At 41.9% G+C, this 24,924-nt stretch overlaps 1 protein-coding gene across 1 annotated transcript in view; it reads left to right on the forward strand.

Annotated features, from left to right (window-relative positions):
* Positions 1 to 24,924, forward strand: part of LOC139294769 (ryanodine receptor 1-like) — a 48,722-nt gene that overhangs the window by 2,979 nt on the left and 20,819 nt on the right. Inside the window, exons 2-74 of the mRNA XM_070916684.1 lie at positions 540 to 659; positions 756 to 854; positions 1,617 to 1,691; positions 1,846 to 1,924; positions 2,007 to 2,119; positions 2,208 to 2,307; positions 2,404 to 2,500; positions 2,989 to 3,063; positions 3,157 to 3,313; positions 3,423 to 3,587; positions 3,754 to 3,875; positions 3,985 to 4,171; positions 4,288 to 4,423; positions 4,564 to 4,659; positions 4,784 to 4,902; positions 6,703 to 6,836; positions 6,965 to 7,206; positions 7,414 to 7,606; positions 7,715 to 7,931; positions 8,015 to 8,119; positions 8,217 to 8,320; positions 8,404 to 8,487; positions 8,600 to 8,759; positions 8,921 to 9,084; positions 9,240 to 9,426; positions 9,509 to 9,683; positions 9,791 to 9,999; positions 10,109 to 10,467; positions 10,589 to 10,718; positions 10,959 to 11,119; positions 11,202 to 11,364; positions 11,452 to 11,538; positions 11,678 to 11,904; positions 12,018 to 12,456; positions 12,531 to 12,729; positions 12,817 to 12,935; positions 12,987 to 13,103; positions 13,183 to 13,383; positions 13,897 to 14,008; positions 14,108 to 14,251; positions 16,029 to 16,302; positions 16,409 to 16,523; positions 16,694 to 16,826; positions 16,921 to 17,015; positions 17,095 to 17,230; positions 17,343 to 17,529; positions 17,652 to 17,763; positions 17,887 to 18,007; positions 18,254 to 18,423; positions 18,520 to 18,740; positions 18,834 to 18,924; positions 19,045 to 19,185; positions 19,274 to 19,437; positions 19,535 to 19,613; positions 19,714 to 19,803; positions 19,889 to 20,029; positions 20,127 to 20,204; positions 20,277 to 20,352; positions 20,444 to 20,567; positions 21,110 to 21,225; positions 21,326 to 21,393; positions 21,499 to 21,620; positions 21,759 to 21,808; positions 21,996 to 22,056; positions 22,165 to 22,291; positions 22,426 to 22,537; positions 22,637 to 22,718; positions 22,840 to 22,970; positions 23,072 to 23,392; positions 23,484 to 23,724; positions 23,891 to 23,978; positions 24,065 to 24,157; positions 24,691 to 24,705. Coding sequence (XP_070772785.1) covers positions 540 to 659; positions 756 to 854; positions 1,617 to 1,691; positions 1,846 to 1,924; positions 2,007 to 2,119; positions 2,208 to 2,307; positions 2,404 to 2,500; positions 2,989 to 3,063; positions 3,157 to 3,313; positions 3,423 to 3,587; positions 3,754 to 3,875; positions 3,985 to 4,171; positions 4,288 to 4,423; positions 4,564 to 4,659; positions 4,784 to 4,902; positions 6,703 to 6,836; positions 6,965 to 7,206; positions 7,414 to 7,606; positions 7,715 to 7,931; positions 8,015 to 8,119; positions 8,217 to 8,320; positions 8,404 to 8,487; positions 8,600 to 8,759; positions 8,921 to 9,084; positions 9,240 to 9,426; positions 9,509 to 9,683; positions 9,791 to 9,999; positions 10,109 to 10,467; positions 10,589 to 10,718; positions 10,959 to 11,119; positions 11,202 to 11,364; positions 11,452 to 11,538; positions 11,678 to 11,904; positions 12,018 to 12,456; positions 12,531 to 12,729; positions 12,817 to 12,935; positions 12,987 to 13,103; positions 13,183 to 13,383; positions 13,897 to 14,008; positions 14,108 to 14,251; positions 16,029 to 16,302; positions 16,409 to 16,523; positions 16,694 to 16,826; positions 16,921 to 17,015; positions 17,095 to 17,230; positions 17,343 to 17,529; positions 17,652 to 17,763; positions 17,887 to 18,007; positions 18,254 to 18,423; positions 18,520 to 18,740; positions 18,834 to 18,924; positions 19,045 to 19,185; positions 19,274 to 19,437; positions 19,535 to 19,613; positions 19,714 to 19,803; positions 19,889 to 20,029; positions 20,127 to 20,204; positions 20,277 to 20,352; positions 20,444 to 20,567; positions 21,110 to 21,225; positions 21,326 to 21,393; positions 21,499 to 21,620; positions 21,759 to 21,808; positions 21,996 to 22,056; positions 22,165 to 22,291; positions 22,426 to 22,537; positions 22,637 to 22,718; positions 22,840 to 22,970; positions 23,072 to 23,392; positions 23,484 to 23,724; positions 23,891 to 23,978; positions 24,065 to 24,157; positions 24,691 to 24,705 — 10,347 coding nt within the window. The remainder of the gene's footprint in view (positions 1 to 539; positions 660 to 755; positions 855 to 1,616; positions 1,692 to 1,845; positions 1,925 to 2,006; positions 2,120 to 2,207; positions 2,308 to 2,403; positions 2,501 to 2,988; positions 3,064 to 3,156; positions 3,314 to 3,422; positions 3,588 to 3,753; positions 3,876 to 3,984; positions 4,172 to 4,287; positions 4,424 to 4,563; positions 4,660 to 4,783; positions 4,903 to 6,702; positions 6,837 to 6,964; positions 7,207 to 7,413; positions 7,607 to 7,714; positions 7,932 to 8,014; positions 8,120 to 8,216; positions 8,321 to 8,403; positions 8,488 to 8,599; positions 8,760 to 8,920; positions 9,085 to 9,239; positions 9,427 to 9,508; positions 9,684 to 9,790; positions 10,000 to 10,108; positions 10,468 to 10,588; positions 10,719 to 10,958; positions 11,120 to 11,201; positions 11,365 to 11,451; positions 11,539 to 11,677; positions 11,905 to 12,017; positions 12,457 to 12,530; positions 12,730 to 12,816; positions 12,936 to 12,986; positions 13,104 to 13,182; positions 13,384 to 13,896; positions 14,009 to 14,107; positions 14,252 to 16,028; positions 16,303 to 16,408; positions 16,524 to 16,693; positions 16,827 to 16,920; positions 17,016 to 17,094; positions 17,231 to 17,342; positions 17,530 to 17,651; positions 17,764 to 17,886; positions 18,008 to 18,253; positions 18,424 to 18,519; positions 18,741 to 18,833; positions 18,925 to 19,044; positions 19,186 to 19,273; positions 19,438 to 19,534; positions 19,614 to 19,713; positions 19,804 to 19,888; positions 20,030 to 20,126; positions 20,205 to 20,276; positions 20,353 to 20,443; positions 20,568 to 21,109; positions 21,226 to 21,325; positions 21,394 to 21,498; positions 21,621 to 21,758; positions 21,809 to 21,995; positions 22,057 to 22,164; positions 22,292 to 22,425; positions 22,538 to 22,636; positions 22,719 to 22,839; positions 22,971 to 23,071; positions 23,393 to 23,483; positions 23,725 to 23,890; positions 23,979 to 24,064; positions 24,158 to 24,690; positions 24,706 to 24,924) is intronic.

Below are 24,924 nucleotides of genomic sequence, written 5' to 3' on the forward strand. Positions count from 1 at the left end.
TGCTGCTTTCCAGAGGGGGATGTGTGAACAGCAGGTGCAGCGGCCTGAAATAGAGAGCTGGGGAGAGGGTGGCTGGTGTCGTGGAGTCAGAGAGGCGGGGACGTTAGAGCTGGGCGAGTGACAGGCACAGAGAAATACATTAACAGGACAAAAACAAGTGAAGGCTAGCTGTGTCAGGAAACAGCTTTTTTGTTTTCAGGTTCATGCTGTCTCTCTGATTAAAGGTTTGGTGGCCAAAAAAATAATTTTGTTTTATGTGGTGAGATACAGTCAAACATCTACACTATCTGTGTTGTTTTATTTGTAATGTCACCCCTCGCAAATATAGTACAGCATGGCTCATATGGATTTGACCTATCCGAGTCAAGTCAGAGTCTGTGAATGGCAAGTTTAATATGCTAACCTATGAAATGTAAGAGGCATAATGTAATCTAAGATTTGCACATCAAAGTCTGTTTATAGGTCTTGGAGAGTACTACAGTACAGCATATGTGAAAAAAGTTGTCAAAAATCTGACAATGGACTTTTTGTCTTTATAGGACGATCAGGTGGTGCTACAGTGCACTGCATCAATTCTTAAGGAACAGATCAAGCTGTGTCTGTCATGTGAAGGATTTGGGAATCGTCTCTGTTTCCTTGAGACCACCTCGAACGCTCAGGTAGTTAAAGGACACGGTGCTTAATGCCTTTTGTCTAATTTCTTTGAGAATAGTAATTGCTACTATTCACCAGGTTTACTGGTTGTCCTGTTTCAGAATGTCCCTCCAGACCTTGCTATCTGCTGCTTCATTTTGGAGCAGTCCCTGTCCGTGCGGGCGTTACAGGAGATGCTGTCCAACTCCTCTGTGGATGAGGTAAGCCACAGTTTTGGGGGAATTAGTCGTGTTTGTTTAAAAGGTGCCTCTTTTCCATGGGATGCACCCATGCTATACCAAACAAATGCAGTGTATTGCTCATTCAACAACTGAAACTCATTTTGTTTCTTTTCTGACTGGACGCCACCTTCACTCTCCCACCTGCCAACCATAGGCTGTCGATTTGGACAAATGGGTATGTTTGCTCATTCACTGTCACTGTCCCATGAAATTTCTGTCCACTGCTTCAGCCTGAATGTTCATAACTGCATTGCAGCTACCTTTCACAACCTCATTAGTGTTGTCATAGAGCAACTTAGGTTACAATACCTCGACTGATTCATGTCAGTCAACTTAGATAAACCTTTTTTTCTATCTTTTTGAAAAGGCCCCGTCTCCGTCATTGTAAATCTCTGTGTTCAGCCTATTTATTTCTGTTTCTTTTTTAACATCTAATAGAGAAACAACAATAATAGACAATGAACATTAAAAACACGAATGATGACGTACATAATAACAATAAAAGATTTTCAGTAGTAGTTATTTTTGTATAGTTGTATATGTTGTAGCTATTGTTTTGCCCATTTCCTATTAGACGTTGACCCTAACCCTAACCCTGGTTTTACAATTGTAAGACATGGCTGTGGTTTTTATTCCTCCTATTGCTCTAAGCACGCGCTTGAAAGCAGTAGACTATCCTTACTATTATTTTGATATTAACTGGACAAAGTTGTTGACTCTGCCTCTACCTCCATCTCCCAGTCGTCACAAGGTGGGGGTCACCGAACTCTGCTGTACGGACATGCCATCCTCCTGAAACACACTCACTCCAGCATGGTGAGCACATTTACAATCAAGTGTGAGGCTACTGCTACTTTGTCCTGTCCTCCCCTCTAAACAGCAGTTTTCTCACAATCTATTATTCTCTAAATTGTTTGGAGAACATCTTATCTCATAACACTAACTTGTTATCCCTCTCTTTATGCTGCAGTACTTGAGTTGTTTGACTACTTCGCGCTCACTGACAGACAAATTGGCGTTTGATGTGGGCTTGCAGGAAGACTCCACAGGTCACTATGAACGTTACTTCCCATTATGTCCCACACTCGTCGGTGTAGATCTTTGTATTCTAAATCTATGTGTCTGTCACAGGAGAGGCCTGCTGGTGGACCATCCATCCAGCATCCAAGCAAAGGTCTGAAGGCGAGAAGGTCAGGGTGGGAGATGACCTCATTCTCGTCAGTGTTTCCTCAGAGCGATACCTGGTAACCATGATTGTATTCACTTGCACCCCATAACTGACAATTAGATGTCAATTAATCTTACCAATATTATCACCTGCACTCTTTTCAGCATCTGTCCTATGCCAGTGGTGACTTGATGGTAGATGCATCCTTCATGCAAACACTGTGGACCATGACCCCTGTGATGTCTGGATGTGAGCTAGCTGAAGGTCTGTAATTTGGTTGTTGCAAAAAACAAACAAACAAGTCTCTTTTGTCCATAAACCTGCCCAATCTCTCTGAACAATATGACTCTTGTCCTCTAGGTTTTCTGACCGGAGGGTATGTGCTCAGGCTGTTCCATGGTCACATGGATGAGTGTTTGGCAATCCCAGGAGCTGACCAGGGGGACGACCAGCGCAGGTGACCTATATGTTTCAGTGCTGTACATGCCATCAAATATTAAAACATTATATTGGTTGTGTTAGCTTTACACTTTATGTCACTATCGACCATTTTCCAAAACAAACCACATGTTTTATGGAATGTTCCCTACATTATAAAACACACCTCTGGTGTTGTGTGACTCGATGCATAGTGATGTAGGAACCTTGACTTGACTTGACTTTTCTGAGAAACAGCCAAATGGCAAAGTTTTTCATGAATGAGACAGCCCCTTATCCTTATGATAAAATGTTTACACATCATTCTTTCCTGCTTGGTTAGATTTTTTGGCACCACTGCATTGCAGCTACAATCGTAGGGTCATAGGGGTTTAGTGTACTGACATAAACTAAAGCCATTTGAATGGCCTAGAAGGTGGGAAATAAATCCAAATATTTGGGAATTTGTCAATCTTAAATTTCCTAATACATGTTGCACATCCTTGACTTGCATGTTGTTTTTTTCAGGGTTGCTCATTATGAAGGAGGGGCTGTATGCAGTCATGCTCGATCCTTATGGAGACTTGAGCCTCTACGTATCGCGTGAGTGTCTGGATTCCTTGCATTTAACAACATGTGCATTACAATCATTCACTTTCACCGTGCTGATGCTCATTCATTTGTGCCTGTTGGTAGTTGGAGCGGAGGTCACATTAAATGGGGCCAGTCTTTCCGGATACGCCACATAACAACAGGCAGATACCTTTGTCTGGATGAAGAGAAAGGACTGCTGTTGGTGGACCCCGAGAAGGCAAATTCCAAGATGTCAGCCTTCTGCTTCAGGATTTCAAAGGTCATTGTCTTGCAAAGTCAAGTGTGCCAGAAGTGTTTGAGACTCCTGTGTGCAGTGTAGAGATTCTTACCAACCTTAATGAAGAGCCCACTTTTTATTTAAACTACAGGAAAAAATTGAAGTGACCCAGAAGCGAGATGTGGAAGGCATGGGCACACCTGAGATTAAGTATGGAGAGTCCATGTGCTTCGTGCAGCATGTTTCATCTGGCCTCTGGCTTACATATGCTGCTGTTGATGCCAAATCTGCCCGTCTGGGTCCTCTAAAGAGAAAGGTAAAGCATAATTACACATGAAGATGGTCAGTAAAAATGATAAAAAAATCACCAATGAGTGCTGGAGCAACAATGACAACTCAAACAGGTTGAAGTCAGCATCTACTGTATGTGTTCGTGTTGAGTATATACTTGTGTATTAAGAGCACCTGTTTTCATTTCTTAGGCCATACTCCATAAAGAAGGTCATATGGATGATGCGCTCACAGTGGCTCGATCTCAGACCGAAGAGTCCCAAGCTGCCAGAATGATTCACAGCACAACAGGCCTCTTCAGCCAGTTCATCAAGTAGCACTACTTCAGTTATATTTTATTCAAATCTTTGCTAATAGCAGTTTTTGTGACACAGCATATTGTTGTGGTATTCATGTGCTTCATGTTCTTTTCACGTCTCCAGAGGTCTAGATGCTCTGAGTGGGAAAAACAAATCTGCCAACCCCCCATCTCTGCCTATGGACACAGTGGTGCTGTCCCTGCAGGATCTCATTTTCTACTTCCGCCCCCCCGAGGAAGAGCTGGAGCATGAGGACAAACAGTTCAAGCTTCGCTCCCTCAAGAACAGACAGAATCTTTTCCAGGAAGAGGTTGGTCTGTCTTTGGAGGAATGATTATTCATGAAATTGTATAACAGTTAGTTTGATTTATTTCCATTCAACATTTGTATTTCAGTTCCGAATAACTTTTTAATTGTTTTCAACAGGGAATGATTACTCATGTCCTGGACTGTGTTGATCGGCTCAATGTCTACAACACAGCAGCTCACTTCTCAGAGTATGCTGGGGAAGAAGCTGCAGAGTCATGGAAGGAGATAGTAAATTTACTGTATGAATTGCTAGGTATGCACATCTGGTGATTTGTTCTATGTGTACATGGTGATTTTAGATTAGTCATTTATATTCCCCATATCTAGCCACCTTTTCACCGTTTGTGAATGTGATGCATTTACAATATTTTCTGCTTCTCTTCTTTTATGAAGCTTCTTTGATCAGAGGTAATCGTGCTAACTGTGCCCTGTTCTGTGACAACCTTGACTGGCTGGTCAGTAAATTGGATCGTTTGGAGGCATCTTCAGGTATCCAAGACATATGGAAGCTAATTTAAATGCACAATGTACATTTTGTTTCTTGTTTATTCTCTCCAGAAGCCAACATAACTGCCAATGTTTATATATTTATATTTTCACATTTTTACGACAGGCATCCTGGAGGTGTTGTATTGTGTTCTGATTGAGAGTCCAGAGGTGCTGAATATTATCCAGGAGAATCACATCAAATCCATCATCTCTCTGCTGGATAAGCATGGCCGCAATCACAAGGTCAGGAACATGTAACACTGTTTGTTGAGCATGTTGGAAGAACCTGAAACTTCTGAGTTTATAGCAGTTCATATATTCTTTAATATGTAAAATATAATAATACAGTGGCTTGCAAAAGTATTCAGCCCCCTTGAACTTTTCCACATTTTGTCACGTTACGACCACAAATCTAAATATATTTTATTGGAATTTTATGTGAAAGACCAACACAAAGTGGCACACAATTGTGAAGTAGAAAGAAAATTATATATGATTTAAAAAAAAATTTACAAATAAAAAACTGAAAAGTACGGTGTGCAAAAGTATTCAGCCCCCTTTTCTCTGAGTGTAACCAATTGCCTTCAGAAGTTGCCTGATGATTGCTGAATGATCGAATGTTGACCTAATGACTAAATAGAGTCCACCTGTGTGTAATCTAATCTGAGTACAAATACAGCTGTTCTGTGCCTCAGAGGTTTGTTAAGAGAATATTGGGGAGCAAACAGCATCATGATGTCCAAGGAACACACCAGACAGGTCAGGGATAAAGTTGTGGAGAAGTTTAAAGCAGGGTTAGGCTATAAAAAGATTTCCCAAGCTTTGAACATCTCACGGAGCGCTGTTCAATCCATCATCCGGAAATGGAAATTGTATGGCACAACTGCAAACCTACCAAGACACGGCCGTCCACCTAAACTTACAGGCCGAACAAGGAGAGCACTGATCAGAGATGCAGCCAAGAGGCCCATGGTGACTCTCGACGAACTGCAGAGATCCACAGCTCAGGTGGGGGAATCTGTCCACAGGACAACTATTAGTCGTGCGCTGCACAAATCTGGCCTTTATGGAAGAGTGGCAAGAAGAAAGCCATTGTTAAAAGAAAACCATAAGAAGTCCCATTTGCAGTTTGCCAGAAGCCATATGGGAGACACAGCAAACATGTGGAAGAAGGTGCTCTGGTCAGATGAGACCAAAATTGAACTTTTTGGCCTACATGCAAAACGCTATGTGTGGCGGAAAACTAACACTGCACATCACTCTAAACACACCATCCCCACTGTCAAACATGGTGGTGGCAGCATCATGCTCTGGGGGTGCTTCTCTTCAGCAGGGACAGGGAAGATGGTCAGAGTTGATGGGAAGATGGATGGAGCCAAATACAGGGCAATCTTGGAAGAAAACCTGTTGGAGTCTGCAAAAGACTTGAGACTGGGGCGGAGGTTCACCTTCCAGCAGGACAACGACCCTAAACATAAAGCCAGGGCTACAATGGAATGGTTTAAAACAAAACATATTCATGTGTTAGAATGGCCCAGTCAAAGTCCAGACCTAAATCCAATCGAGAATCTGTGGCAAGATCTGAAAACTGCCGTTCACAAACGCTCTCCATCTAATCTGACTGAGCTTGAGCTGTTTTGCAAGGAAGAATGGGCAAAAATTTCAGTCTCTCGATGTGCAAAGCTGGTAGAGACATACCCCAAAAGACTTGCAGCTGTAATTGCAGCAAAAGGCGGTTCCACAAAGTATTGACTCAGGGGGGCTGAATACTTTTGCACACCGTACTTTTCAGTTTTTTATTTGTAAAATTTTTTTTTAATCATGTATAATTTTCTTTCTACTTCACAATTGTGTGCCACTTTGTGTTGGTCTTTCACATAAAATTCCAATAAAATATATTTCTGTTTGTGGTCGTAACGTGACAAAATGTGGAAAAGTTCAAGGGGGCTGAATACTTTTGCAAGCCACTGTATATCAAATCTCGAGCTACTAGGCAGCACCACAACAATCTTCATGGATTTCTGTCTGCCTTTTCTTTGCCAGGTCTTGGATGTGCTCTGTTCTCTGTGTGTGTGTAACGGGGTGGCTGTCAGGTCAAATCAGAATCTCATCACAGAGAATCTGCTTCCAGGTCGTGACCTCCTACTTCAAACCAACATCATCAATTATGTAACCAGGTGGGTCAGTTTGTATGAGCACACTCCAGTACAGGCTGAAAATGCTTTGCGCTCTCTCTTCTGTGCTGAAGCCCGGTTATCTAAACATCTGCTCTGAGTTAGGTATTTGTTTTGTAATCCTCCTTTAGCATGAGACCCAACATTTTCCTCGGAACTTGTGAAGGATCCACTCAGTATAAGAAGTGGTATTTTGAGGTGATGGTGGACCACGTGGAGCCGTTCCTGACAGCTCAGCCATATCACCTGCGTGTGGGTTGGGCTCTGACGGAGGGCTACAGTCCTTACCCTGGTGGAGGGGAAGGCTGGGGAGGCAATGGGGTCGGGGATGACCTTTACTCCTACGGTTTTGACGGGCTTCACCTCTGGTCAGGTAGGTGTCTTTTGCGTGCATTTGACTGGCATACATACATTTATTACCTTTATTTACGACAATAACAATCTCTATTTTAATGAATGAATGAATTTGATGTGCCCATACCACTTTTTTCCCACTTGATACCTAGTTATACAGGTAAACTGAACTTAAGATTTCATGTATATTGACAAACATGAGTTAATTTGCTTTATGTGTCCACAGGACGTGTTCCACGTCACGTTGCCACACCCAATCAGCACGTCCTGGCAGCAGAGGATGTGGTCAGCTGCTGTTTGGATCTGAGCGTGCCCAGTATTTCCTTCCGTATCAATGGGCATCCTGTTCAGGGCATGTTTGAGAACTTCAACCTGGACGGCCTGTTCTTCCCTGTTGTCAGCTTCTCTGCAGGCGTTACGTAGGACATTGTGAATTATAAAATGAAGTATTATGAATACATTACAGTTACAGTTACTTACAGTTATGACATAAGAGACTAATGTCAATTTTCCGCTCTAACTGCAAGGTTGCGATTTCTTCTCGGAGGACGTCATGGGGATTTCAAGTTCCTCCCACCTCCAGGCTATGCTCCATGCTATGAAGCAGTGCTGCCCAGGGATCGTTTGCGGATTGAGCCCATCAAGGAGTATAAGCACGATTTCGATGGCATCCGCAACCTGTTGGGTCCAACTCAGTCCCTCTCACATACAGCCTTCACTCCTTGCCCTGTGGACACTATACAGGTAAAATCCTATTCCATCTCTTTTTCATCTTCATGTTTTTGATACTTCATGTATCAAGTGTTCCACTTTTATTATTCTTTCAGATTGTACTTCCTCCTCATTTGGAGCGTATTCGAGAGAAGCTTGCAGAAAATAGCCATGAGTTATGGGCTGTTACTCGCATTGAACAAGGGTGGACCTATGGACCAGTGAGTGTTTTCAGTGTTGGTCATCTTTCCCATAGAAAATGTTGTTGTTTACACCAACAAAAATCTTTGCACTTTACTTTTTAAAATCGATGTCAAGTTTCGTGATGACAACAAGAAGCTGCACCCCTGCCTGGTAGATTTCCAGAGTCTGCCTGAACCAGAGAAGAACTACAATTTAGCAATGTCAGGAGAGACACTCAAGTAAGCCAGTGCCTTCACCTAATTAACAGCACTGTACTTTTGTCTCTTTGCATTTCTAATGCTTTGGGTGATTCATTTCAAAGGACTCTGCTGGCATTAGGCTGTCATGTGGGAATGGGAGATGAGAAAGCAGAGGAGAATCTGAAAAGGACTAAGCTCCCCAAAACGTGAGTTGCAAGACATTCATTTATTTTAATTGATTTAGTGACATTGCTTCTCTTTCATTATGTATACTGTTAATGGATCTCAAATATCTGATCACAAAGCATTGTTTGTTAGTTATATGCAGAGTAGCGGATATAAGCCAGCCCCTCTGGACCTCAACCATGTCAAGCTGACTCCTAATCAGAACACTCTAGTAGAGAGACTGGCAGAAAACGGACACAATGTGTGGGCAAGAGACCGGGTTCGCCAGGGCTGGACATACAGTATTGTGCAGGTACCACCATTAATTTTATGAAGAAGTCCTCATGATAATGATAATAATAAATATGTGTGGAGTGTAGAGTAGTTTTGATGGGTACATGCTGCATGAAATGTTTTTTTCTAAATGAGTTTATTCTATTACATTTTCATGTTTGATATTATTTTCTTGTATAGGATATAATGAACAAGCGCAATCCCCGTCTGGTTCCATACAACCTACTTGATGAAAAGACTAAAAAGACCAACAGAGACACAGTTTGTGCAGCTGTTCGCACTCTCATTGGATACGGTTACAACATAGAACCACCTGACCAGGAGAGCAGTAAGTTTGCACTGCTGTCTACAAGTAGGACGGCAGAAATATTTGTTTATTTTTTATGTAGTCCTTCAAGATTTATTATTAAAGCTACAGGCGTTTTATTAAATCTACAAGCTTTTCTATTAAGTTTCCTTACTGTGTTTGTGTTATTGTAGGCGGGGATGGACCAGGCAGCTCCCGTGGAGATAAGATCAGAGTGTTCAGAGCAGAGAAATCTTATGGTGTCACACAGGGGAAGTGGTACTTTGAGTTTGAGGCTGTGACAGTCGGGGAGATGAGAGTTGGCTGGGCTAGGCCCAGTGTTCGTGCAGACACTGAACTTGGTGCAGATGAGTTGGCTTATGTCTTCAACGGCTTCAAGGTGGGAGACCTAGTTTACGTGCTTGTGAAGGATTCCAAAGCCTCTGTAATACAAACTACAAATTAACCGTTTTCTTTTTCAGGCCCAACGTTGGCATGTGGGAAATGAGCCATTTGGCCGTCAGTGGCAATCTGGTGACGTGGTGGGTTGTATGATTGACCTCACAGAGATGAACATTATGTTTACACTGAATGGAGAAATGCTGATCAGTGACTCAGGCTCAGAGATGGCCTTTAAGGATATCGAGATAGGAGAGGGTAAGTACATTAACAACTGATAGCAAAGTTCTCAGGTAGAGACATTAAATATTAGTACATATGGGTTTGTATTTCTGCATGTTCATGCATGTATCAAACTTCCCTAGGCTTCATACCTGTGTGCAGTCTGGGCCTGTCCCAGGTCGGCAGGATCAACTTGGGTCAGAACGTCAGCAGTCTTCGTTACTTTACCATCTGTGGCCTGCAGGAGGGATTTGAACCCTTTGCTATCAACATGAAAAGAGACATCACCATGTGGTTCAGCAAGAGCCTTCCCCAGTTCATCAATGCACCTACTGATCATCCTCACATGGAGGTATGATGCATTACGTTTTAGCAGAGTGATTAAATATTTCTTTGTTCCCATTATGAATAAGTTAACATTTTCTCGATCACCACCTGACCCCCTTTCATTAATGGTCTAGGTGTCCCGTGTCGACGGGACGGTGGAAAGTGCCCCTTGTCTCAAAGTGACACACAAGACATTCGGATCTCAGAACGCCAACACAGATCTGCTATTCTTCAGACTCAGCATGCCAGTTGAGTTTCATGAGACCTTCAAAGTCCCAGCTGGGACTACCCTCCTTACTCGTGCCATGACCATCCCTGAGGATGAGGTGGTAGAGGTGGACCCGGACTCTGACTTTGAAATACTGAAGAAATCAGCTACTCGCAAAGAGCAGGAGGAGGAGAAGAAAGAACCCTCTGTGCCTAAAGAGACCCCTGCCATCAAAAATGGAGAGAATGAGAAGGATGCTTCAACTGAGAAAAGCAAGAAGAAAGGGTTCGTATAGATTCATGGAGAGCGTCTTGTGAAGCTGTGTATGGAGTTTGAGAAGGCATACAGCTGGGATACTGTGTTTACATTTTCATATATTGTGAGTAATTGCTTCCCTTATTTACAGATTTCTTTTCAAGGCTAAGAAGGCTGCATTAATAACTCCGCCTCCAGTTGTTCCCACCATGCCCCGCTTAGTGGAAGATGTGGTGCCAGATGACAGGGATGACGTCGACATCATCCTCAACACCACCACAGTAGGACTATTACTTATATTTATATGGTTATCATATTCACAATCATATAAAATGTATGTACACTGCTCGTTTGTTCTTATATTTATACCATGTACCGGCGATACAATAATTAACATACAATATAAACAATGTTGTGTTTATTACAGTATTCATATTGAACTTGTCTGTCAGTACAGTTGAATCATCTTCACTGGAAACTGTACTAAAGTTTATTTCCCACCCATCTCCTTCCTTTACCAGTACTATTATTCTGTGCGAGTGTTTGCGGGGCAGGAGCCCGGTGGTGTGTGGGTGGGCTGGATCACACCTGACTATCACCAGTATGACCCTCATTTTGACATCAGCAAAGTGAGAAATGTAACTGTCACTGTAGGTGATGATAAAGGCAACATTCATGACAGGTAAGGAAAACAAAAAATAATGTGTTTCCATTTAAAATGACAAACATGCCGAAAATATTCTGATTTGTTCTGTCTTCCTCAGTATAAAGCGCAGTAACTGCTACATGGTATGGGGAGGGGAGTTCAGCAGCTCCCAGCAGACCCGAGTCAGTCAAGAGGATTTTGTGATTGGCTGTCTCATTGATTTGGACACAGGACTCATGACTTTCACTGCTAATGGAAAAGAGATCAACACGTTTTACCAGGTCAGAAAAGTTTCAATCTGATAGTCATAAAGTTCCTTATAAAGTCTTGGTAATTTAATGCAACCATGTTATGTTCTCTTCTTGCAGGTGGAGCCCAACACTAAACTGTTCCCAGCAGTCTTTGTCCTTCCTTCGAGTCAGAATATGGTTCAGTTCGAACTAGGCAAGCTCAAGGTCAGTCACAAAGAATCACTCCACTCAGTCGGCACCAATCCTCAAAATCGAGGCAACAATTACACATTACCAACTCTGTTATATAACTGTCTTCTCTAATCTAATCTAATCATTTGTCTTCCTTTACTTGTCTTGCTAGAACATTATGCCAATCTCAGCAGCCATGTTCCGGAGTGAACGCAGGAACCCTGTCCCCCAGTGCCCTCCTAGACTGGATGTTCAGATGTTGACCCCAGTCATCTGGAGCCGTATGCCCAACCACTTCCTGGCTCCAGAGACGGGGCGCGTTAGTGAGAGACTGGGCTGGATAGTGCAGTGTCAGGAGCCACTCACCATGATGGCCCTCCACATCCCGGAGGAGAACAGGTCAGAGCTGCATCACCCTGCATTTATCTTTTGCTTTGTTAGGAATTACAAAAATGTGTTGCTTTGTTTTTTGTTTTGATTTTTTGCAAAATTGACCCCTTTTCATCCTCTAGGTGTATTGACATCCTGGAGCTGTCTGAACGTATGGACTTGCTGAAGTTCCACTATCATACTCTGAAGCTGTACGGCTCCGTGTGTGCTTTGGGAAACAACCGTGTGGCTCACGCTCTGTGCAGCCATGTGGATGAATCCCAGCTCTTCTACGCCATAGAGAACACCTACCTACCTGGGCCAATGAGGAGCGGCTTCTACGACCTGCTCATCAGCATGCACCTGGAGTCTGCCAAGAGGAACCGACTGGGAACCAACAAGGAATTCATAGTTCCAATGACAGACGATACACGCAGTATCACTCTGTACTCAGACAAATCTCATGCTTTACCCGGGGTTGGCCTCACTACATGTCTGCGTCCCAAACTCCATTTCTCCTCCATTGGGTTTGTGGGAACAGATCAAGACATATACACTCTGAGTCCAGTCATCCCCTTACAGGTGAGGTTGAACAGGTTTGGCATTATAGGAAACTCTTGAGTCACTAATAATCATAAGTCTGCTTGTATTTCCAGGTGCTAAAGACCAAGGCCCTGAACATGCTGATTGAGGCTGTGCAAGATGGAGGTCAAGCCATGAGAGATCCTGTGGGAGGCAGTGTCGAGTTTCATTTTGTTCCAATCCTCAAGCTCATCAGCACCCTCCTCATCATGGGTGTGTTTGATGATGAAGATGTCACACACATCCTGAAGATGATTGAGCCCACAGTCTTCAGTGGGAAGAAAGCAGAGGAGCCTGCTGAGGAGAATGCCAAAGTGAAGGAAGAGAAGGAACAAAAAGCACCCCCAAAAGTGATGGAAGAAGAGCAGGAAATCTTGGGGGAAGAAGAAGGAGAAGAAGACGAATTTGAGGACGATGGCTTGGGTGAAGAGGAGGAGGAAGAAATGGAGGAAGAGGAAGAATTAGAGAACACAGAATCCGTCATGCCACATGAAGAAACAGTCGACGGGACAGAGCAAGTAAATGGCGAGAAAGGAGCTGAGGAAACAGAGAAGGAGAAACCTGTAGAGACAGGTGGGGAGAGTAAAGAAGAACACCTAGAGCAAGGACTTTTCCAGATGAAGCTACCAGAATCTGTCAAACTGCAGGTATGGCTGGTATTTTTAGAATATAGAAAAACACTATTAATATAGTATAAGTGATTCACTTTGCTTTTTTGCCCTTTAGATGTGCACTCTACTGCAGTATTTCTGTGACTGTGAGCTACGTCACAGAGTGGAGGCCATCACTGCCTTTTCAGACCAGTTTGTCAGCCAGATACAGTCCAACCAGAGGCAGCGCTACAATGAACTTATGCTGGCCTTCACCATGAGTGCAGCTGAGACTGCCCGCAAGACCCGAGAATTTCGCTCCCCACCACAGGAGCAGGTACAACCAGACAAATGCATACAAAGAGAGTAGAGTACATTTGATTGTTTGTTTTAAGAATTGTTAAGTTAAAAGAAAATATCTATCCTAGAATACACACTGTTTAAAAAAGCTGGTAGGAAAACTGCATTTCTGCACTACTCTCTCCATTGATTGGTGTATTTTTTTATTCTGGTAGAAAACTGAGCAAATATAGATGGCCTAATATCTAATTGAGAACTTTCTAGTGTAGCTGGTTTAAAAATGTGCTCAGATAATAGAGAACTTACCTGGGAAACATTCATCAGGGAGAAAGCACGTCCAATATATCCATCTCAGCCAATACTTGCATGCAAGAAGTTCCTATATCTTTTTGGGACAGAATACTCCTCAAAGAACAAATATCACTTCCTCTCATTAGGTCGCTTGTGCTTTGAATGAATGATTTTTTGGCCATTTTTGGATTTTGAAAATGAAATAAAAATGAACGATAAGAATGAATACTTGCTTGTACTTTTTCTTACTGTTGTGTAGGTCAACATGCTCATGAACTTCAAGAACTGCGCTGAAGATGAAGAGTGCCCTGTTCCTGATGAAGTCCGCGAATCTATGCTGACCTTTCACAATGCTCTGCTGGCACACTGTGGTCAGTTTTCAGCTACAGTTTCAAGTCTAACAACATTTAAAATTAACACTGCAGGTTTAAATAGAAGTTACAGTATCTAATTTAAAACTTAATTCTCAGGTGTCCATATTGAAGAAGAAGAAGAAGAAGAAGAGGTGGATAATTCTGTCCGTGGACGACTGCTCCGCTTATTGGAAAAAGTGAAACATTTCCGTGAGAAGAAGGTAGAGGTGGAGCCTGAGCCACAGGAAGATAAAAAACCAAGTGAGCCTCCCATCTTTTGCATATCACACAACTGCAATAAAACTGTGTCTTTTTCTGATAAACATTTGTCTGGAGAAAATAGAAATAATTCACCTTGTTAAATTGTCAAAAACAAAGAATATCACAAAATATATCACAATCTTAAAAGCATCAGTAGCCACTTTGCTCTACTTTTCAAAGTGAAATGCATTAGAACCCATGACAAACACATTCCAGTGACTACCTAACTCATAATTTGAATATGAATTGTAAAGACAATATTATTATATATAATTGGTCATATAGCAAATATAGCTGGAAAGTGGCAGTTAATGTATTGTATAACTATTATGAATTATAAATAGAGGATTTGTTGAATGTTTTGAAGAGGTTCTTAGATGTTATAACCGATTCCCCCACCCAACGCGGATATTACATTGAGTGACGGCTTAGGTTTTCGAACGGACTCCCAAAATCTACACGCAAGACCGTCTCAGTCTGCTTAGGGAGTCTAGTTACTTTCCCGGATTACCACGTCTCTAGGGCCTATATAGTCGACTCTGGACTCTTAGCAGGAATATCTGTGTGCGGTAGGTGTTTGGAGATTGGTGGTACTTCAGTAAGACCCTGAAGGAAAGATCAATACTGGAGGAGGTCCACTCTGACGGTTTTAGGACACTCGCCTGGTTTTACACTGGGCCGCCTCAAAGGCCCTAATCCCTAATTTATAATTTAGAGATAAATTTAGGAAATCCCTCCCTGTGTCCCAAATATTCAGAGAACTTTAACCTTAACACAACAGCAGCAAAACATCAGACAACTGAGCTGAACCTACATGTCCTTCCATGTTGTACATCATAATATATACATAGCAGCTTTCATTAAAATTCACCAATCCAAGTCAAATTATTATCTACTGTCGACATACAGTATCTCAAGGAGAGTAGTCTTCTTACCTGAGGGTGGCTACTCAGATGATCTCAGAGAGGAGCAGCACAGGACTTTGGTTGGAATGTACAAAATACAACTCAGTTTTATTGGAGTTTTATCAAAAGAGTAAATGAATACAAAATGTTTAAAAAGAAGAAAATATAAAACTTAAAGGAACAAAAGCAAGTAAGCAAAAACCAAGTAACAAAGTCTCACAAACAACCAAGAACCCCAAAGGACCAAAAAGGCTACTGAAGAGAAGAGCCCCGAGTCTTTGTTCTGCTCTTCCTTTTATAACCCTTGACCCCTGTTCTTGGGGGTCGGAGATCCATAAAAACATATTAGCTATTGGGTAACAACATGTGAGACCACAAAATACATTTCCCATGCTTAACTTTAACAAAGCATGCTTCAACTTCCATGTTCAGCGAGGCGCCTGCAGGCACCGAAGCAGCCGTGCGTATGTGGTTTTTCACTGCAAGCGTAGGGTGTCTGGCAGATGCAGAAACCACAGACGTGTTGTTGTACCTTTAATTGTCGTCTTAGCAGTTTCATAAAGGCATAGAGTCTGGCCCCGTATTGGGGAAACAGGTCACCTAAAGTACATCTTGTTGACAAGATACTTTAACTTGACTTGAACTGTTAAACTTAATTTGAACTGTTACTTTGAAGAGAGAGACAACAGTTTGTTGTCTGTCCTTTGACAATACAGTGATGTATTATTCCTGTTTTATTGAGCAACTTTCTTTCCAGCAATAGCTAATTGAGTTTTTGCAACCCCATATCAAAAACATCTGCTACAATCAATTTAATACAGTACATAATATGTTTTGTATTATTGCTTAACTCTTTGTACTCTGTTTACCAGGCACATTGCAGGAGCTGATTTCTCACACTATGATCCATTGGGCCCAGGAGTCATTTATCCAGAACCCTGAGCTAGTGCGTATGATGTTCAGCCTCCTTCACAGGCAGTATGATGGGCTGGGTGAGCTCATGCGTGCCCTTCCCAAGGCCTACACCATCAACGCAGTGTCAATTAACGACACCATGGACCTGCTGGAGTGCTTGGGGCAGATCCGCTCCCTGCTTATTGTCCAGATGGGTCCAGAAGAGGAGAGGCTTATGATTCAAAGCATCGGGTTGATATATGATTAAATTTATTCTGAATATCTTACCTTGAAGTGAATTCTCTGATAATCGCATAAGACAGAAACTATACATCAACATATTTTTTGTCTTCTTCAGGAACATCATGAGTAACAAAGTTTTCTATCAACACCCCAACTTGATGCGAGCTCTGGGCATGCATGAAACTGTCATGGAGGTCATGGTTAATGTACTGGGCGGTGGGGACTCAAAGGTATATTTTTTATTCCACTCAACTGCATTGTAAGTATGCTCAATTAACCGATAGAACTTGCTTTATATTACTACCAGGTAATAGACAAAAGTAGACAATGAGACCTAAATGACGTTACTCAACTTTTGTAACGTCATTTGTAACATTTGTAACATGCTTTCATCCAATAGGAGATCAGATTCCCTCGAGTGGTGACAAACTGTTGCCGTTTTCTCTGCTATTTCTGTCGCATCAGTCGTCAAAATCAGCGTTCTATGTTTGACCACCTCAGCTACCTTCTCCAGAACAGTGGCATCGGCCTTGGTGATTGTCTTTGTTGAGTTACAGCATTATTCTTGATGATTTATTCTCGATGTGTGATCTGTGATAAAGCTGGACATTCTGTGCTGTTCTTTAGGAATGCGGGGCTCCACCCCCTTGGACGTAGCTGCAGCCTCTTGTATTGACAACAACGAGCTGGCATTGGCTCTCCAAGAGCAGGACCTAGAAATGGTAAAATACAATCAATATGTACAAAAAACAAGCATTGTGCAAAATTCCTCATCACTTGAGCACACTGATATCTTTCCAGGTGGTGAAGTACTTAGCTGGATGTGGACTTCAGAGCTGTCCAATGCTACTGGCTAAAGGCTACCCTGACATTGGTTGGAATCCTTGTGGTGGAGAGAAATACCTTGACTTTCTTCGTTTTGCCGTATTTGTCAATGGTCTGACTTTTAATTTGCTACACAATGCAACATTTAATTCTAATGCCCATATTGTTTCTGTTTTTCCCAATTATTAATAACAGATAATATTTCTTTTTTGTCCCTCCTGTAGGAGAGAGCGTAGAAGAGAATGCCAATGTGGTGGTACGTCTCCTCATTCGCAGGCCTGAGTGTTTTGGTCCAGCCCTGAGAGGGGAGGGCGGTAATGGTCTGCTGGCTGCAATAGAGGAGGCCATCAAAATATCAGAGGACCCTGCGAGGGATGGCCCTAGTGTTAAGAAAGACAGACGCTTTCCCATGTAAGCACTTTTAACTTTTTCTTCTAAGGCCTCCTGGTGGTATTTAATGAGACACCAAGTGAGAGTGTATTATCTCCTCCAGTTTTTCTGTAGCAGAAAAATTTAGATTTTTTTTCTGGTAGGTTTGGAGGAGAGGAGCAGCATGAGGAGAACAGGGTTCACCTGGGAAATGCCATCATGTCCTTCTACTCTGCCCTTATTGACTTGCTGGGACGCTGTGCTCCAGAGATGCATGTAAGCTGTTTAGTAGCTACCATACTGGACTTATCAAACAGGCTGAGAAAGAAAGAAAAGATACAGGAATAGGAAATCTAGTTGAAATGTTTTTATAGAAAAACCAAGCTTTTGTCTCTACAGCTGATCCAGGCAGGTAAGGGTGAGGCTCTGAGGATCAGGGCCATCCTGAGGTCTCTGGTCCCGATTGAGGATCTAGTGGGAGTCATCAGCCTTCCTGTTCAGATTCCTTCTTTTGGAAAAGGTAAACACTTGAGAGAACTTACTGAATTTACGAAGTTTGGTGGCTTTAATCAGTGTTTATTCATTTCATCAACAGTATGATGTTACTATCTTGACTGGTGCTTATTCAAGGTTTAACTACATGTAATGTTACCATACGTTGTAAACAGCTGTATACTGAAAGCTTCCTCTGTCACCAGATCACTTCTGTCCAGCTTTGCATATTGTTAATGATTTTTCCAAAATGTTTTCTTTATGCCATGCTTAGACAACAGCATCATAGAACCAAAGATGTCAGCTAGTTTTGTGCCAGATCACAAGGCTCCCATGGTTCTGTTCCTGGACAGAGTGTATGGTATTGACAACCAGGATTTCCTGCTCCATGTGCTGGAGGTGGGCTTTCTGCCTGACATGAGGGCTGCTGCCTCTCTGGACACGGTGAGCCTCAAACAAATTACAAACATTCATTTGAATATGGTCTTTGGGGAGAAGTACAGAGCAAGATTATGACCATTCTGTTGAACTTCGCTGCAGGTTGCTTTCAGCACTACAGAGATGGCCCTCGCCTTGAACCGCTACCTGTGTTCTGCTGTGTTGCCACTCATCACCAAGTGTGCCCCACTCTTCGCTGGCAGTGACCACCGAGCCATAATGATTGACTCTATGTTACACACAATCTACCGGCTGTCTCGTGGACGAGCCTTCACAAAGGCCCAAAGAGACATCATTGAAGAGTGCCTCATGGCTTTGTGCAAGTGAGTTTAACTTCATGGCAAACTTTTCATGCCATTTAATATTGTCAGGTTTATAGTTAACTTTTCTTTTGTTGTTTTTTAACTTTCTTTCAGACATCTACGTCCATCCATGCTTCAGCATCTGCTAAGACGGCTGGTGTTTGATGTGCCCATTCTCAATGAGTATGCCAAAATGCCACTGAAGGTATGATGACCTTTAAACATTTTAAACTATTTACTATTTAAATCAAGATTTCCCTTTCAGTTCATTTTCGTCTGGTATAAATTGTTCACTTATTTCACTTATTTTTTTCATGTCCTGCAGCTTTTGACCAATCACTATGAGCGGTGTTGGAAATATTATTGCCTCCCTAATGGTTGGGCCAACTTTGGAGTTGCATCAGAAGAGGAGTTGCATCTGACCCGCAAACTGTTTTGGGGGATCTTTGAATCTCTAGCACACAAGGTTGAGCTCCTGCCATATGAGATTTTTCTTTTTCAGTATATTACATGGTGTTTGGGCATATTGTAATATTGTGTTATTGCATTTCCAGAAATTTGATGCTGAGATTTTCAAAATTTCAATGCCATGCATCTGCGCCATTGCTGGAGCCATTCCTCCTGACTATGTAGATGCCAGCTACTCCTCCAAAACAGAGAAAAAGGCATCAGTAGATGCAGAAGGGAACTTTGATCCTAAACCAGTAGAGACCACAAAGTGAGAGGATTTCTGTCATTATGCCTTTCAAGATATAAAGTATCTCTCTTTAAAAGAATTAAAGCTAAGTGTACTCTGGCTCTTCCTCCAACCACAGCACTATCATCCCTGAAAGACTGGATCCCTTTATCAACAAATATGCAGAATATACACATGATAAATGGGCCTTTGAAAAGGTAAAACTTTTGTTGTCACTCACTGTAATCACTCACAATAGTGACTTTGTAAGCATGAATGACAGCTCTAATACATATTGTACATGCATGTATGTTTCAGATCCAAAACAACTGGTCGTATGGTGAGGTGCTGGATGAAAATGCAAAAACTCATCCCATGCTCAGACCATACAAAACCTTCTCAGAGAAGGTAGGTTCACACACTGCACTGACTCTTCCTGTACTTTTACTTCATCGGTCTCTGCTTCTGGTCACACTGACTTTTCTCATGGCAGGACAAAGAAATCTACCGTTGGCCAATCAAAGAGTCAGTCAAAGCCATGCTTGCATGGGAGTGGACCATGGATAAAGCTAGAGAGGAAGAAGAGTCAGAGAAAAAGAAGGCAGCAGCACGAAAAATCTCCCAGACAGCTCAGGTATAGAGCAGTTGGACAAATGTACTAACACATAATAATGTTATCACAGCAGTGTTATTTATTGTACAGTGTATAATGATAACTCTTTCTGTTCTAGGCAACCTATGACCCAAGCCATGGCTACAGTCCACAGCCCATTGATATCTCACACATGGCTCTTTCAAGAGACCTGCAGGTATGGCAGTATGGCCTTGTGTGCTATAATCTTAGCATTGGATCAATATTCATTGTTTATATCTGTTCACAGTCTATGGCAGAGCAACTGGCAGAAAATTACCATAACACCTGGGGACGGAAGAAAAAGTTGGAGCTGCAGTCCAAAGGTAAGATTTGTTTTCAGAGGAGGGAACTTAGACACATGACATATTTTGCTCATTTTCTTCAAGAGTTTTGATTGTGCTTCTGTTTGTATAGGAGGTGGAACACATCCTCTGCTGGTGCCCTATGATACTCTGACAGCTAAGGAAAAGGCACGTGATAGAGAGAAGGCTCATGAGCTTCTCAAGTTCCTGCAGCTTAATGGATATGCTGTCACAAGGTAATAATGCAGAAGAAGAATTTATATAGAACATTGAGCAGGGATTGAATTTGTTTCATGCTATTAAAAGGTAAAATGTATTGCCATTTAATCTACTAACATATTTTCTGTTTAATATGTTAATTGTGTGGCCATAGCAGATAGTTTAACCAGAACACCTGCCCATTCAAACGACACAAATATGATTAGAGCAGGTTACAGCTACGCTGATCAAGCTAAGAGCAATTAATATAAACTAATGCAACACAGAATGATTGGATGCATGTAGCTGTAGCTGTTTCAAGTTATAGCAGTGCTTGAAAATTCAAAAAAATATTGTTTATAAAGAAAAATAGAAACATAGCAAGCAAAGTATTTTTAGTTTTATGTAATATTTTCTGTGTATGATCATAGATTATAAGAGAATCAGTAATAAACTTGCATTTTAGTTTGAAAGTTGCCTCCTGAAATTATGTTTTATGATTTGCCACAGATACTCAAGGGGATATCTTTCATTAAATTCAAGTACAAAGTACGAAGAGTTAAAGTCTGTTTCACTTTAGGGGCCTGAAAGATATGGAGTCTGACATCTCATCCATCGAGAAGAGATTTGCTTATGGTTTCCTGCAGAAGCTGTTGAAATGGATGGAAATTGCCCAGGAGTTCATCGCTCATCTCGGTACTGTGGGACAAAGATGACAAACAGATACAGATACTGAAGCAGATCTTTGTTGCCACTGTTATTGTAATACTATCATATTTGGAAATGTGTTTTACAGAGGCTGTGGTAAGCAGTGGACGAGTGGAAAAGTCTCCTCATGAGCAGGAAATCAAATTCTTTGCCAAGGTGAGACTATTGTGTAAAGCCAGATTGGTCATAATTTTGAAGGCCCAACTTGTCCTCATCGCTGTACTAAGTGTGAAAACTCTGTTTAAAAACTCTCTCTCTCAGATCTTGATGCCTCTAATCAACCAGTATTTTAAAAATCACTGCCTCTACTTCTTGTCGACACCTGCAAAAGTTCTGGGTAGTGGTGGACATTCTTCCAATAAGGAGAAGGAGATGATTGCCAGGTGACCTCTCATGATATAGATATAACACACAAAGATGTTATATTATGTATTATCTTCATATATCACTTTCCCCTTTTATCAGCATTTTCTCTTTCTTGCATTTTCCTTTTCTTCCATTTCCTTTCCATCACATCATAGTATCTTCTGTAAAATGTCCGCTCTGGTGAGACACAGAGTTTCTCTCTTTGGTAAGATTCTCAACTTCAATCTTTCTGAATCTTTTCACTCTTTTCTGTGTTTCTCATAATAGGCTGTATTTTTCAGTCTTCCAGATTAGAGCAAGTGCAGTATATAGAGCACATACTGTATATAGTATGTGGTCATCTGAATTCTATAAAAGACCTCACAACAGCAGAACTGTATTTGTATGTGTAGGAACGGATGCTTCAGCAATTGTGAACTGTCTTCACATTCTGGCACGGTCACTGGATGCGAGGTTCAGTATTGTTTTATTTTCTCACAAGATGCATAACGCCATTGAGATGAATATGGATTTTTTTTGTTTTTTGTTTTTCATTATGATCTTTGTTATTTGCTTTATTAGGACAGTAATGAAGTCGGGGCCTGAGATTGTGAAAGCAGGGCTGCGGTCATTCTTTGAAAGTGCTGCTGATGATATAGAGAAGATGGTAGAGAACCTCAAACTGGGCAAAGTATCCAAAGGGAATCAGGTAATAGAAGTACACAGTATTTGACATGGCCTTGCACATATTGCTATCCCTGACTGTTCCAAGTGATCTGTTAAACACTGGACCTTTAATAATAACCTGAGTTCATGATCATGTGCTGCTTCTCTTCTTTAAAGCAAGTGAAAGGAGTGTCCCAGAACATTAACTACACAACCATTGCCCTGCTCCCAGTGCTGACCTCCCTGTTTGATCACATCGCTCAGCACCAGTTTGGAGATGATGTCATCCGTGAGTGCTCTCACATCAGTACTATTACGTGGTTTACATGGTGTTTATTTATTAATTCATCCTGACACCGCTGTACCTGTCACTGTCGCTTGCTTATAGTGGATGATCTCCAGATGTCATGCTATCGCATCATGTGTAGCATCTACTCCCTAGGGACCGTCAAGAATCCACATGTTGAGAGGTAACTCCATATCTGCATGTCATTTAGAAGTAGATACTTGTCATTTATGAAGTGTCATGTCATGTCATTTAGAAGTAGATACTTGGGAGCATTTTTTTGCACTTGTCCTTTACATTTTCAGGCAGAGGCCAGCTCTTGGAGAGTGTTTGGCTCACCTTGCAGCAGCTATGCCAGTGGCCTACGTAGAGCCCCATCTAAATGAATTCAACGCTTTCTCTGTCTACACCACAAAGACACCCAGGGAGAGAGCCAGTGAGTGCATTACTCTTTCCTTTGTTTGTTTTCTGTCTAACAAAGCCTTGTTTCTGAATTGTTTCTCATTTCTTTCACTACTTCTCTTGTGAATATCAAAGTCTTGGGTCTTCCCAATGAGGTCCAGGAGTTATGTCCAGACATTCCAGAGCTGGATGCTCTGCTAAAGGAGATTGGGGACTTGGCAGAGTCGGGGGCTCGTTATACCGAGATGCCTCACGTGATAGAAATCACTTTGCCCATGCTGTGTAACTACCTGCCTCGCTGGTGGGAGAGAGGACTTGAGAACTTCCCTGAGATGGAGGGCCGGATCTGCACTGATGTTACATCAGAACACCTTAATCAGCTGCTGGGCAGCATCATGAAAATTGTGGTCAACAACTTGGGTATTGATGAGGCCTCTTGGATGAAGAGGTTGGCTGGTGAGCCCTGTTTTAAACTCTATTAATGTGTCACAGTGTACACCTGAATGAGTTGTACCAGTGAGATGACACCATTCATTTTCTTTCCTAGTGTTTTCACAGCCCATTGTCAGCAGGGCAAAGCCAGAAATGCTCAAGTCCCATTTCATCCCAACAATGGAGAAGCTGAAGAAACGCACTTCGAAGGTGGTGGCTGAAGAGGACCATTTGCGGATGGAGGGGAAATCAGAGGGGGATGAGGAAGATGGCACTATACGTGATGAGTTTGCTGTCCTCTGCAGAGACTTGTATGCTCTCTACCCTCTACTTATTCGCTATGTGGACAACAACAGGTACTATAAAGTTACAAACACCAACATATTATACATTTTGAACTGTGAATCATGTCTGGTGCTGACAGAATTGCAACATAATGCACCAGCATGCATCTTTTCATATATTGTTCATTAGTCAAACTTGTTGTGACTTTGGGGAGCCTTAAAGTAATTTGTTTTACAGGGCAAGGTGGCTGACATGCCCAGACCCAGATGCAGAAGAGCTCTTCCGAATGGTTGGGGAGGTCTTTATTTTCTGGTCCAAATCTCATGTGAGTATGTTCATTTGGCCTTCGAACGCAGCCATTTGTAACAGCTCACATCCTTTACTGTATTATCATTCCTCTCTTCATTGTAGAACTTCAAGCGAGAGGAACAGAACTTTGTGGTGATGAATGAGATCAATAACATGTCATTCCTCACCGCTGACAGCAAGAGCAAAATGAGCAAGGTGAGTTAATGAAAGGCAGAGCCAGGGCTGCAGTGAGGCTGGTAAAGTGTCAGATCTCAAATTAGCTGTACTGTGTATCAACTGTATGTGTTCCTTTCTTTGTGCCCTCTTTTTTTTTTTATCATAATTTTAAGATTTAGTTACTTTACAAACCATTTCCAGCCAGCGAAAAAAGGTCATTTATTAAACTCTATATTATCCTTAGAATAGCTTTAGGAAATTCAAAATATTGTACCACTGATTATAACAGACAAAGCAATCTAAAAGAGAAAGGCACTTATGCACCACCTTTACCAGGTACAGGTATAAAAGTTTCTTTCAGTGTCCAAGTTTCTGGTAGTTTCTGATTTTGTATATGTACTATTTTCTTATATTCTTGTTTGTTGGGCTTGGTTAAACATAGTGAAGCCTGCTGTAGCCTTTGAAGGTTTGATTTTAATTCGCAATTTTGAGAACCATAGCAGTTGTGTTAACAATATTCTCTCTTTGGCTGTCCCTTGTCCTCTTCTTTTGGGTTGCGGCTGGGTTTCCAGGGCGGGGACTCAGAGGTTAGACTTTGTTCCTGCACGACCGCTGTGCTGACCGCATGGCACCTCACTTTGGGGGAGCTTTTCATCAACCTCTCCAGCACACTGGCACATCTGATCCACACACACTCTAACACACATGTACACAAGCACACTTACTCACTCACTCAAGACGTGCACATTCCATTCACAGAGACAACTATTTCAGTGCCAGTGACACATGTTGTTTCTGTACATGCA

Source organism: Enoplosus armatus, chromosome 13 (genome assembly GCF_043641665.1).
Source record: "Enoplosus armatus isolate fEnoArm2 chromosome 13, fEnoArm2.hap1, whole genome shotgun sequence".
In the NCBI taxonomy this organism is placed as follows: domain Eukaryota; kingdom Metazoa; phylum Chordata; class Actinopteri; order Centrarchiformes; family Enoplosidae; genus Enoplosus; species Enoplosus armatus.